This window comes from Acanthaster planci, linkage group LG10, assembly GCF_054643075.1.
Source record: "Acanthaster planci isolate LZ-2023a linkage group LG10, COTS_SCS, whole genome shotgun sequence".
In the NCBI taxonomy this organism is placed as follows: domain Eukaryota; kingdom Metazoa; phylum Echinodermata; class Asteroidea; order Valvatida; family Acanthasteridae; genus Acanthaster; species Acanthaster planci.
In genome coordinates this window covers 19,104,604-19,118,178 of record NC_141786.1, presented here as the reverse complement: position 1 = coordinate 19,118,178, position 13,575 = coordinate 19,104,604, and the positions used below count along the sequence as shown (strand labels likewise).

Sequence of the window (13,575 nt, the reverse complement as noted above, 5' to 3'; positions counted from 1 at the left end):
AAAATGTTACATACAAGTACAACATCTACATTTAAATGTCAATCAAATTACATTAATGCACACATTAGGAGTTTGGATTAAAAACAAACGCATGAAATGGTCGTCTTACATCTGCTCAGATACATGTACATGTAGTCTCTCTTAAAACCTAATACATGAATTGATGTAAACTGACACAAAATCTAAGCCTAAGACAAATTGTAATGTATACTCACATCGGATGAGCTTCACAACTTCAAGGTGATTGCAATTTGTGACAAGGGTACCATTCACCTGCATGTGAGACAAGGACATCAATTATGGTTGGAGAGGCTAGCCTTTCACTGATACTGGCACACTAATTATTTCAACACCACGACGGCTTGCTTGCTTGACAGGAACATGTAGGTAGCACTCCTCACACAGAAACTGATGAATAAGACGTGGCTTACACATCCAAACAGGTTAACTCCTTGAAGCTATTTCGAAAATGTAAAAGTTGCTATATGCAAACCTCTCCATCAAAATACAGATTGATTAAAAATTTAAACTGAAATTAATGATAGGTTATCTATTTCTTTAAGTCCAGATTGTTTCTAAAGCAAATACATGTACACGGACCGGCACACAGAGACCTGACAGAAATATTGGTTTTAAACTGCTTTCAGAAATGTACACGTAGACACTTTTGCCCCCGACTGAAACTGATCTGCCCTTTTTACATTTTGGACAAAATCCACAATGCGTATGCATAAGATTTAATCCTGTAAATAAAGACAATTACATGGAGAATGAAGTGGAACATCTGTACAGGAAGGCACTTGAGATGAAATCCAGGGGTTACATGTACATTGTACACAGTGCTACATGTATGAGCAAGGCACTGCTACATGTACATGTATGTAGGTTTTCATGTCATCCTAGACAGCAAGGCAAAACAACTTCTCAACCAATTTGCATTACTGAACAGCACATGCACTCCTCCTGAAAAACACACTGAGGGAAACCTTAGTATAATTGCGGAGGCTAATCTGATTGAATGGTGCCCAGACACCTCTGGCTGGGGGCACAAGAAATCAGATGCACAATTTAAACATTCACAAGGGGGTTGGCAGTGGAATATTGTGAATCAAGATGGGAAAATTTTCCTGCAGATAGTGCAGTCAGTTTCTTCCTCTATGGTGCAACATGCATGCCGTTAAATTACCCTGAGGAGGTGAGGTACCATCCAACAGTTCAAAAACATTTTAAAATCAAATAGAAATTAATTTCAGAATTGAGGAAACTATACACTGCAAAGCATAGCTTCCACAGCGATGTACTGGCTGCTGGCTCCATTTGATAGCCAAAGACACATCCCAAGAGGTGTGTTGTCTCCAGCCAACACAAAATTGTCATGTACTGTACATGTACACACTACGAAGATCTAACAAAAGAAACAGGGTGCAATAACAACAGACGCTCATGTACATGAACCGGCACCAGTACTAGGGTATAGTGACAGATCTTTTGCTGTCTCTGATTTGTTATGACAACTGAATACTCATAACAATGAAACCCAATGGAACTATGGGTAATGTTCCAGTTACAAACAGAGAAACAATCTTTTCAACCAAGTCGGTTTCATCAGCATTGGCGCATTCATTAAATGCTCTCCCAAGATAAATTGACCACAGTACCACGTCTACACAGGTAAAAGCTGTTTCAACAATCATTCAAGTTCACAAATTTGACAACTGAATCTAATGAAACGAGAAGATCTTTTGCAGCATAAAGGTCTTAAGCATGGGGCAGGAATTCCTATAACTCTGTCTTCTTGATGTAAGCAGTTGCTGATGGGTGTTAGCACCAACTTCTGGAACCCAACAGCGGAGAACGTGATTCCCATCTGAGACAACATTCCTGTCGACTAGTGTGTACATAGTCCGTCACTCTACTGCCATGTCAACCATGGCAAGAATGCAGCCTGTTCAGACTGGAATCCAAGACTAATAGTTACACTGACAGAACTGCATTCTGTCACACACAGCACAAACCCTTTGCTAGTGGTAAACAGCTTTATACAGAGACTGTGTATACATCTGCCTAAAAATATCCACCACATGTATTGCTTCACATTCTCCAAGTCACGTAAAATCAGACAATTTTAGTCCAATGGTGAAAAGCTAAACCGTCAGCTTCAAGGCTATCGTCACGATTTACAAATATACATGTAACTGCTCTTCATGTTAACTGAACTAGAACTCCGTCTACAATGCAAGGAAGTGTCTGAAAGTACACATGCAAGATGACACTAGAGGGACGAGAGACCTGAGGAGACTGAGCTGAGCTACAGGAGCAAAGTGATCTGCTTGGTGAAAGATCTTCTCCAGTTTCTCTTTGTCCACACTGACCAAGACTTTACCTTCACAGATCCTCTAATATTTATGGCAAGATTTTGAGATTTCAGTCGTGTTCCCATTGGACTTTTTTGGTTAACTTACCGCGACTTTCCTGTAGAATTACAAAATGAAATCCAATGGGAACACACGGTAAACTGACGTCCATGTCAACTTACCGCAATCGTGATGTAAAACTAACAGGCCAAAAGGGTCACGGAAGATTTCCGTGCAGCCACGGTAAGTTAAATGTAGCAGGGGCACACAAAAAGCCCAATTGGAATAGTTGCCATACAGTGTAGATAGATCGCGACCACACTAAACCTACGAACCAGACTACTGTCTACACAGAGATCGACAGCAGGCACGCGAAAATGCTTGTATGGTTCCTAGTCTCCAGCTCCATGCATACAATACAGCGGCATGCCATGCACACACAGTGAAGCATGCCCGGATAAAGTTACATTGTTTATGCACATTGTATATGGGGGCTTTTCCTGTACGGGTTCATCTTACATGTATTTGTGGCAGATTTGGACAAATTCGTCGATATTGTCGTTTTTTGTCAGATTTTGCCGCTTTCGTGTGATTTGTACAGCACAGGCAATGTAATCAGCTAGTCTTGTTAGGCCTAACACAGCAAATAAACATTCCGTAACGTTAAAAAAAAGTACACATGGGAATGCGCAGTACCGACACAAAGGAATGTCGTGGTAAGTTTCCACGTGCCTGCGGAAGAAAAAGTCCGATGGAAACACGCCTTTTGAATAGATTTGATGCTCCTTGAAGCAGACAGATTGTGCCTTTGGGTTCTCCTACAGTGAGATACAGCTATTCAGGGGTAAGAGACTGGAAGATAACGAGACATTCAGGAAGCATTTACTAGAAGCACTGGATGTAAATGACGCAACCCCCCCCCGTGTCACATGCATAGCAGTACTTGTAACATTAGATCATGTTCAATTGTCCTCTTCCTATAATTAAGGGCCAGTTATTTCTGCAGAAAAGACTGCTGTATCTGAGATTATTTTCTTGAACGTCATTGTTTTAGATCATATGACAGCATGCAGGTAAAAAAAAATGTTCTCCAAAGTATTTTGATTTATGGGCAAATGTTGATTTAAAAATTTGACCAGAAAACTGTCTATAATAATGACTACCTCTTCCTACATTTACCTGTATATGTATATCAGTGGCTTCATTGTCAGAAAAAAAGAATGGAAAATTTACACATTTAAAAACTGTGCACTTTTTTATATACAACGGGTTTGCCCTTACCCAACGTATATTAATAATGCACTTTTTGTTAAAAAAGGACACCTAATAGTTTTAAACTTTGAGAGATGAAAGTTTCAACAAATACACTCCCACGTCGTACCCCTTGAGCGGTTCAGTCCTACAACAGACCCTCAGGCAATGTACATGTACATACCGGTAATCCACTCAACATGGATTGAATGTAACAATGGACAATTTCAGGTGTCTGGAACAAAACTTGGGCAATTAGGAGATACAGATAAATGTATTGGTGGTGCTGTCAGAGCCACTGTGCACGTCCATGTACTTCACACAGCTAATAATGGAAAGTACAGGAATGTTATGTGCATGCTACCTACACATAGAGTCCATGTTCATCATACATGAACGTGGACCCTACATACCGTACAAAATGTACTCCTTTGCTTGTATTTGTCGTTTTGACAATGGTTTAGCTTGTATCAATTCCATGTGATATAAATAGAACACTGAGCTAACATTCCAACCAGCAAGTTCCGAGTTTGACTTACTCATAAATCTACTCAATGCTGCAATTTTATAAAGTAAACACTCTGTAAAACTGGATTTTTTGTTTTTATTTCAAAGACCTACCTGTACACCTGAAGCCAACAGTACAATCTTTAGGTGACAGCCAGTCCATGAATACATGTACATTCTGTAAACTTCATTTTTTTCTCAGTTCATTCTGAAACTTTCCCAAAGCGGATGATGCAATTTCTCTCTCGTTATGCAGAAGCAATTTGATATTATTGCAAAAAGTATGACAACTGACAAGTTTTCTCATCGTTTCGTTTGTCTTTGGTCAATTCATAAAAGGTCAATGGAAACTTGAGCCAGGCAATAACGACTGGGGTTGTCAGAACGTAGTTTGCCAAACACAGACAGGAAACCTGAGATAAAATCAACAACTTACAGAAGATGAGACAAGAAATCCATAGGTATCAATCCACGGATTTAAATCAACATGACACGCTGCAAAATCAACTCAGCACACATCTCCCACAATCAAAACTGGAATTTGTTGACGGTGCAAATGTGAGAAAAAAGAACAACGTCGTGATTTCCACATCAATATTAAGCATCCAAGGGTTGTAGGACCAGCTGCCTCAGCATTTGCCGTGTGTCTGCGTCTGTGTTAAGTGCATTAATGAGACATTGGATGAGGACGGCAATCTCTGACCACAGTCTGTGTATGCCCAGATGCAGACTCGGGATCTCTGAAATGGCAGAGCTATACATAGCTGCGAGGGATGAGTGACAGACAGGGTGGAATGGTGACCACATACTAGGATTCCTAGCAAAGACGTCAACCAGGCAAGACAGCCTCATCAAAATATGGCTAGCTTCAAGAAGTTAAAGGGGTGTACAAGTGCCATGTTGTGGTGAACATTATCACGAATTGGTTGGGTATACTGGCACACACCACCAAAGGCTTTCTGCAAAGTCATGGATGCTGCTGCAATCAAAGAACTCTTCACAGAAATCTAACACTGCTTAGATTTCTGACTTAATCACTTAGGTAAAACTACAATCAGTCAAACAAAAAGATGAAATTTTAAAGCAAAGCAATGGAAAATAAAACTAAACAACAAAAACAGTCTGGTGACAATTTTTTAAAGCTTTTGAGTTACATGTAAATGCCTAGTGAAGTACATACTGGTACATACATGTACATGTATGTACCACAACAGTGTTAGTTACAGTGTACCAGAAATGCTCTCTCTAGTGGTACATGCACCTGTACATGTACATGTCAGTTATTACATGTAGGTGCTGGAAGGACTAATTAATTGACATTTTAAACATACAGGTACATGCACATTTTGTGCATTGTACCTTGAAGACTTTGCATAAATCCTCCCAAACCCAATAAGTCAGCATTCACATAAATTATGTGCATGTATTTCAATGTCTTACTTGTCAGTGGCCTGAAATTTCTGTCAACTCGGTCTTTCCACAATTTAAGTTCTGTACTTTGAACCGTTAGTTCTTAGAAATCAAGACAATGCAGGAGAACAACAAATAATAGCACCCTTTGCTGCAGAAAAGGTTGGACTGTTCTGATATACATGTACTCCCCTCAAATAAAAAATAGAATAGTCCATTTCATTCCACTAGAGGGTGGAAAAATCTATACACACTTAGAATGCAAGCTACGTACTTCTCAGATACCAATCCCATTCCACCGAGGAATTAAAATACAATGTAGGGTTTCAAATTCAGGTCAGTTTCCCAATTGTTTACTTGTAAGCATTTTTGAAAAGTTTAGCTGGTTGAAGGGGGTCTGAAATGGAAGGAACTACCATGTGTGAAAGGTCAGGGAGGGGCCAAGTTTGCCATTGCTTTGAAGAGCTCTTGATGATAGTCGTATGGTGCAATGAAAACCAGCCAGTAAACACTACAGGTGCATGTACCGATATATGCACACTAGCCTCAACATCAATGGCAAAAACTGAAACACAATGCATTATGGGACAATCAATGTACCGGTAGCAAGTCAACAATCATAGTATGCCATAAAGAATGTACACGTGCCATGTACATGTAGGGTATCTGAGTACATGGCACATTATTTCTAAACTCTTCCAAAAGTTTTCTTTTGCTTAAATCATACTTAAATAATCACACTGCTTTGACGTAAAACATACATGTACAGTATGTAACAAGGAACTGGTCACTGTGAACCGTATCATGACCGACGTGGCAGCTTCTCTTTGCATAATAATTGTCATTTTGGGAGTTAAGTTCCACCGCAGGAGTGCTCAGAGTAACAAAAAAAGCATTGATGAGGGCGGCAAACAAATCCAGCGATTTGACAATGTCATAATATGGCTCTAACCCCCCCCCAAGTTTCTTGACCTTGCAGTCGTAATAGGAGTTTTATAGCACGAGAACAGAGAAAAAAACAGGTACCGTAAAGTACATGTAAGTTAGATGTCAATCTCGGCAAATGACCACGGCCATCTGCCTCAAATTCATCGGGACCTTACTCCGGTTCATAATGGGACGCTTCAACTTTATCATACAATCCAGGGCTGATCAACATTGTCGATGGAAAAGCAATTTCAACTTGCTCTCACTGTCCTATCTCTTTTAATTCACAGTTAAGTGCGAGCAAGCGCAGCGCTGGTGCACGTGGGCACATTCACCCCGAAATAATGAAACACCCGTATAATTGCAAAGCCGTAGAGTGACGTCATCGAAACACGCTTCTAGTCGATGCTTCCAACGACTTCCATTCTCAGATTGCCTGACGTGAAGCAGGACTTCAACTCGTGCTTCTGACGTCAGTAACAATCTTTAGTTTTTACCTACATGAACATGTACTACTACTAAATTGTTTTTAAATAAAACTAAATTTCATAAAATTGCAATTGTAAATTTTCAATGTGATTGATCTTAAACATACATGTACAACTGTAACGCACTAATTAAAATTTTCAGCCTCAAGTGCTTGTAGGTTACTGGTAGCTTGTATCTCAGCACTGTCTGACAGCAATTTAATTCTGCTTCGCACATCGACCGGACGGAGGCAGCTGTCACTGCAGCTTTATGAAATGAATCCCCCTTGCAACACTAGCCATTTCACTCGGCCATTCATACAGTCACACTACAGCTACTTATATGTCAAGTATTACCTTGGCCATTTATATCTCATCATTCCCTCCCAGTGAGCCCCTTAATGACACCCGCATGATTATTTGCTATCAAGACGGAAACATGCTTCCCTCTTGATACCAGCTCTTGGCAGGGGGGGGGCATGTCTGTGACTTTCTTAATAGAATACCTACAGCAAACTAAGACAGCAGGATACTGGGAAGGGGGGTGTAAAAACCAAATTTGAGAGCTGTCACAATGATTAGTATTTACTCTAAAAGCTTCAATCCTCTAGATGTCGAAGGATTGAAGAGGTTTAATCCACATGTACGCTATAATTAGGTGAGATTCACTATGATACGGATCTCCCTTTATCCGAAAATGAGGTCTACATGTATTTCTGGCTCACTGGTTGACATCGATAACTGTGATACTTTACCAACTCAATATTTAAGATTCAAACAAACAACATGGGAGACAGGTTGCAGGACCAGATGTGGTTGTGAAAGCACAGAGAAGATACAAGTACAATGATTTAGAGCAGTCGGTAATGGAGTCACATGTTGTCAACCTTTTTCCCGCAAGGTGCAACTTTAGCCCTCTCATGACAGTTCAGCAATTCCAGTTTTGTGAATTGATCTTATGATAAATGCAATGTTGGGTTTGATCAGATTCTGCCAGGCGTTTAAGAGTAACACTGCGAGGGTTGATCAGCTACATGCACATGCATTCAAAGCACATATGCACAATATAACAACTACCCACAGTACAAAAGGAATTATCCACTAACTCCTTTTACAACGCGCTTTCATGTAATTTTTTTTGCTTCAATCTTAAGTCATCTCCACCTGCAGACAATCTACGTGTACCACACCGTAAGTCTATGCCTGGAGGCCATATCTATCAGGTGCATCCATACACAGGTACATGTAGGTATCTATTTTCACTGGTCAGTGGCATTGTCATGTAACCAATACATGTGCCGCTTGCTTGTGCCGTAGCTGCAAGCACACAGCTGGAAAAGCCAATAGCCTGCGTGTTATCATGCTCCAATCCCAGACAATCAGGCTTAACTAATACACGCATGTACATGTATGTCTCTGAGAGGATAAAGCATCCCAGTATCTCTACATGTCCACTATACTTGATGCTTCCAAAACTTTGTGCGATACGAGTGATATGATGTGACATGCAGTATTTACGTACAACAGGTTCAACTTGAAGTGCCGGGGTGTAGATTTACAAATTACAAGGAAAATGAACAGGAAACAGAGTCTACTTTCACAGACATGCCCAGATGGTAGAGAAAGATACATGTATCCAAATATTCTATGGCTTCTCCTGCACAAGAAAACTAACAAAATCTGTTCCCGGGATAAAGTGCATTGAACACCATAAATTTTGTTGGAACAGGTTTTGATGGGATTTCAAACTGAATCACATGTACTGCATATAGGCCTGCACTGATGTTACTGTTGAATGGAAAGTTCACGAGCTAAACTACACAGTTCCCCTGTGATGATGCAGAATGTGTGTACTGTGAATAATGCAGGAATTTATCCCATTGATTAGCTTGGAATTTGGGGATTCCTCAAGAGTTACCTTGGCCTAAAGGTCACAAAAGGTCAGCTATTAGTTGCCTAGCAACAGCGGCCCTAATTATGAGCAAAATATTTCTTTTGGAAGTGGTTGGCTGATCTCAGCTGGTTGCCTGCAAGGCATGTAGTAAAGTGAAACTCATCAAAATATGCCATAGGATGTCAGGCAAGTCTTGAACATGTGCACTGCTTGCAATGTACACGTACATGTAGAGTACCGGTAGGCCTGCTAAATACACGTATACATGTACAGAGCAGTTTTACTGCGCAATGTAGAACTGTCGCCTGACAAGATCTTCAAAAGTGCACATAACATGTACATGTACATGTATGTTGGGTAGCCAATGACACAAGTGCATGTTGGTTAATGTACCGGTACACGGATGTCACATCATACATGTACCAGTCTTGTACTAGAGCTTAAGCTGACATTTAACTGAGTGGGAGTCTGATGAGAACAGCAAGCAGCAATTACTGGCAAATCGTCTTGCCTTAAAGGCCGTTTACTTGAGCAGTGTGCATGTGTTAAAAGTGAAAGTTTATAAATGTAACTTGAGAATGCCTACCTTTGTTTTGTGATAGAAACTGAGAGTTTTAGATTCATTGCCGGTTAATTTCACACATTTGATACTATACATGTTTATGTCTGAATGTATACATTAAAGATAAGCCCTACCGGTGCTTAGCTATGATTACAGTACTGCAGTCTCATTGAGGCAAGAGAGTCTTAAAATGAAAGTTGACATCTTAGCATGCCATTGATAGGGACACGCCCTAATGATAACAGTTACTGCCTGTACATGCAGGATGCATGTACAGGAAATTATACCAAACCTCAGATGACAAGTCAGGGTTCCTTCAACCTTCATCTACGTACATGTACATGTATGTACATGTACATGTACTGTAAATATGCACCAGTGCATACCGTACATGTACATCTCAGTAGTCAAAATTCAATTCTGCTGATGTAACGGTAACATGTTGGTCGTGTGTTCAGTCCATCTGTGCAAGTTCCCTCTGGAAACTGTCATTTTCTTTTCTTACAATGTACCTCTCAAATTTGAACTTTCTAGCATTCTGCAGGTCTGTGAGCCACAGCCACCAACACTGAGAGACTCGTGATTTATGTTGTTTAATGTTTAAGAGATTCATTAAGGTCGTGAACAGCTACACCCAGTTTTGCATAGGCAGTCATTAAGAGCTCTGTTAAGAGTGCTCACTTTGTGGCTTATAACATGGCCATCTATACATAGCACCTGTATCATTGCTTGTCTTCAAATGATTGCAAGACACAAATTGTCTCCAAATTTCACAAGAACTACTGCTTCCCAATGATCCAAACCCTTTATCTGGAGTGATTCTACTCTGCCCATTTGAGAATATCCTCAGGGACATCTTCATGGCCTCCCCTCCCCTATGATTCAATTTAATGGACCTATAAGTACACTAGAAGACCACTCCACACACAGCTCTTCTGGCTGATATGAAAATAACTGGGCAGCAGCTTAGAGCTAGTGCTTATCAGTGGTCAGCAGAGATTAAAGTTCTTATACTTGTAGTTTGACAGGAACGAGGGTTTTGCACTTTGGTCTTTGCTGTGACCTGCTCTTCAGGGAAACTGTATAATAGAAAGGAGGGCACATGGGAAATTCCCCTGGATTTAATGTTATCACTCCCGATTTATTTCTAGATTGCTTGAACGTATAAGACTTGATATGACATGTAATTACAAGTACGTATCGTCTAGTGATCGGGCAGCCAAAGTCCCCACACCCTAACAACCAAATAGTACTAATAGCTTGAATTTACACATGGTATCCATGTCATCTAAAAAACAGATGATTTTTCAATGGGCCATCTTACAATATTAAAATAGTCAAAAACTAATATGCAACTAGATTAAATTATAATAAAGCATACCGAACATTACCTATAAAAATATTCCAATATGTATGCACTTTTAGGAACAATGACACCACGGGAGTATTGTATCACAATGTAACACAGAAGGACTGGATAAATCAAAACAAATAACAGTGTAATAGAAAAAAAAAACAAGGGAACGTGGAAACCCCCCCCCCAACTCTAAGAAACCCTGCTGTCAACACTCAAGGAAAACCAACCTCAGGAATGTATTCAAGATTTGCATCTGAACAGGTACCAGTGTATCCATCTGAAAATTATGGTCGATGGCGAACGAATCACACGTGTATAGATTTTGTTTTACCCACTGGAGGAGCCTCTGCTTAAATGCTTCAACATCCCTAATGGCCTTTAACAAATTAACTCCACACCCAACTTGTTCCAAACTGTAGCACCCCTGTACATTTGTACATATACAAATACATGTAAATCAGCCTCATTTTAAAACACCCCAGCTGTTATACTTACATGTACATACAGGCCCTACATACAAACCCAGTTTATGCTCTACAGGAACAAAAATGTTGCATGGATCCGTCTCTCATGAAGAAGTCTATTTGGAAATGCTTGCAAGAGACAATCTCCCCCCCCCAAAAAAAAAGTATACTTCAGTTGCAGTAAATATAAAAATTAAAACTAAACAAACAAAATGGCATCAATAAATCTACAATGGAACATTTGGACTAGTACATGTAGCAACAATATAAAAACATGCATGATTATGGTACATGTTCAGTGTGGTACATGTACCGGTACACTGTTCTTGTGTGACCATCTGATTCCAACATTTTCTTATTCATGTCAACAGGAAGTGTTGCCTGTTCTATGTGTTACAGCCAAGATATCTGTTGGCTATTTTTCCTTCCTGTATTGAACCCAATGTTCAAATTTCAAAAAAACACATGAAAGAGTTTAGTAACAGAGGCACGAAAGAACCTTCAGGAACAAACACTGTTATGAAGGTGTACTTTAGACTATTCAAGGTACATTGTAGGGACAGGAAGTCACAAACCATGAAAACATAGCAACATCAACACATCGGGGCTCAGCAGAGGTTTGTGACGCCAACACCGGCTGTGAAGGTTAATTAACTACTTTTCTTCTTCCGTTTCCAGATCTGAATGGAATACTCTTCCTATTCCCATATCTGGCTGGTTTTGCAACCCAACCTGCAGCCCATTTTACGAGCCTCTCCCCACGGTTCTCATTGGTCCATTAGCGGCTGCCAAATACCAAGTTGCCACTGATCAGCTGGTTATTTTTAGACTCCTTTTTTTTCTATCCTCACATTTCAACTACTGTAGATGTAATGGATAATTGAATGCACACGTGCACGTAAAGCCCTTGGAGAAGGCTTCATTGTCAAGAGCAAGAAATAATAACACGGAAGTACAAACAAACTGGATGGTACACATCTGGTGAAGATGTTTCAAAAAGGAAAACAGACGTCTACAATCAACGGCAATAACTGGGCAATCAATTACTCTAAAGCTATTGCTACATTTATGATGAAAAGAACATCATCTTCTTAACATTTTCCCAGATATAGTGAATCCAATCAAAGTACATAGCATAAACTGTAAGACTAAATCAGCTGGTAACCAATCAAAAGCAGTTGTCATCACATGGAAGCTTAGCTGGTAACCTGATCATGTGTGAACTGAGTCATCTACAGTGTACAGTGGCTCCCTCAACTCAAGTTGGCATTACACTTCCAAATCAATGACTTTGGTAGCATAGAAAAACTGCCCTCCGTCAAGAGCGTTCTCTTTCAGAGCTGATTTCCCCTAAATTTCCCCAGAGAGATTTGCCAAGTTTGACTAATTGGTTAGGAATTGTTCCCCTGTTCGATGGTGTGACCAATCAATGTACTGAGGCAAGAGAGCTGAGGGTTCTGAGTGATTGAGAAGCTGGCTACAAATAGTGGAATTGCTAGTACACATCTAGCTGGTATAATAGAGTAGGGCCAATATCCAGAATACTTGGAACAAGGTCCATCTGGGAAAGTAAGATCTCTTGCATACACAGCTCAATGCTCATGTTAGAGTAATGATTTCCTACTGTATGTACATTTATGGTATATTGCGATAGTATCACAAACATTTACCCATGAAGGAAATCAGTGAAATACACAGCTCCTGCATGTAATAGAGATTGGCCCTGGAATGGGATTCGGATGTGGGATTCCAAACCTCCATCTGGATCAAATATGCAAAATGAAGTGCAACCTGTGTCAAATATCCCTCAGTGCAGCGTGTCTATCCTTCTTGATGCTAAACCATCAACAATTACACATGTCCCAAGAATGCTTGGTTTCAACCCAGATTGAATTGAGATCAATGTGCAGACATCTCACTGCTTGAGTACACATTCCTGTGCTTGTAATTATGGATAGGCTCCGGTGACTGCATAAACCATTCTGTCTCAATACATCTTGGCTGCAAGAAGTAGGTTCCCCTCAATCAACCACCAGCAAAACACTGACAAACTGATTCCACCAACTACTAGAAAGGGATCCTCCTCCATCTACAGGTACCTTCTAAAACCTATGCTCAAGATGTACATGTACGTATGCACCGAAACATGGGTAATTCCAGAAATTAAGGGTCCAATAGTGTGACAGTTTCGTGTCCCTATTACATCTGATCTTTGTTATTTGACATGGAAATATCATTGGAATTGATTTCACACATTACTATTTGTTTGGCTGGTGATTTCCATTAATTCATCACTCTTGGCAATTAGAAAATGTGTTCTGAACTTAGAAAATTTTATGTCAGATGTGACAGGGACACAAAAAACAATGGACCCCTAATTTC

General features: G+C 40.1%; 1 protein-coding gene across 20 annotated transcripts in view; it reads right to left on the bottom strand.

Moving 5' to 3' along the window:
* LOC110989335 (rho guanine nucleotide exchange factor 12-like) overlaps positions 1-13,575 on the bottom strand; it is an 87,043-nt gene that overhangs the window by 46,296 nt on the left and 27,172 nt on the right. For 19 of the 20 annotated variants that reach the window (XM_087141879.1, XM_087141880.1, XM_087141867.1 and 16 more), the window contains exon 5: positions 216-273. In XM_087141879.1, the coding sequence (XP_086998005.1) occupies positions 216-273 (58 nt within the window). Of the gene's footprint in view, positions 1-215; positions 274-4,548; positions 4,789-13,575 lie in introns of those variants that run through there. The other variant, XM_087141884.1, reaches the window with a different exon arrangement.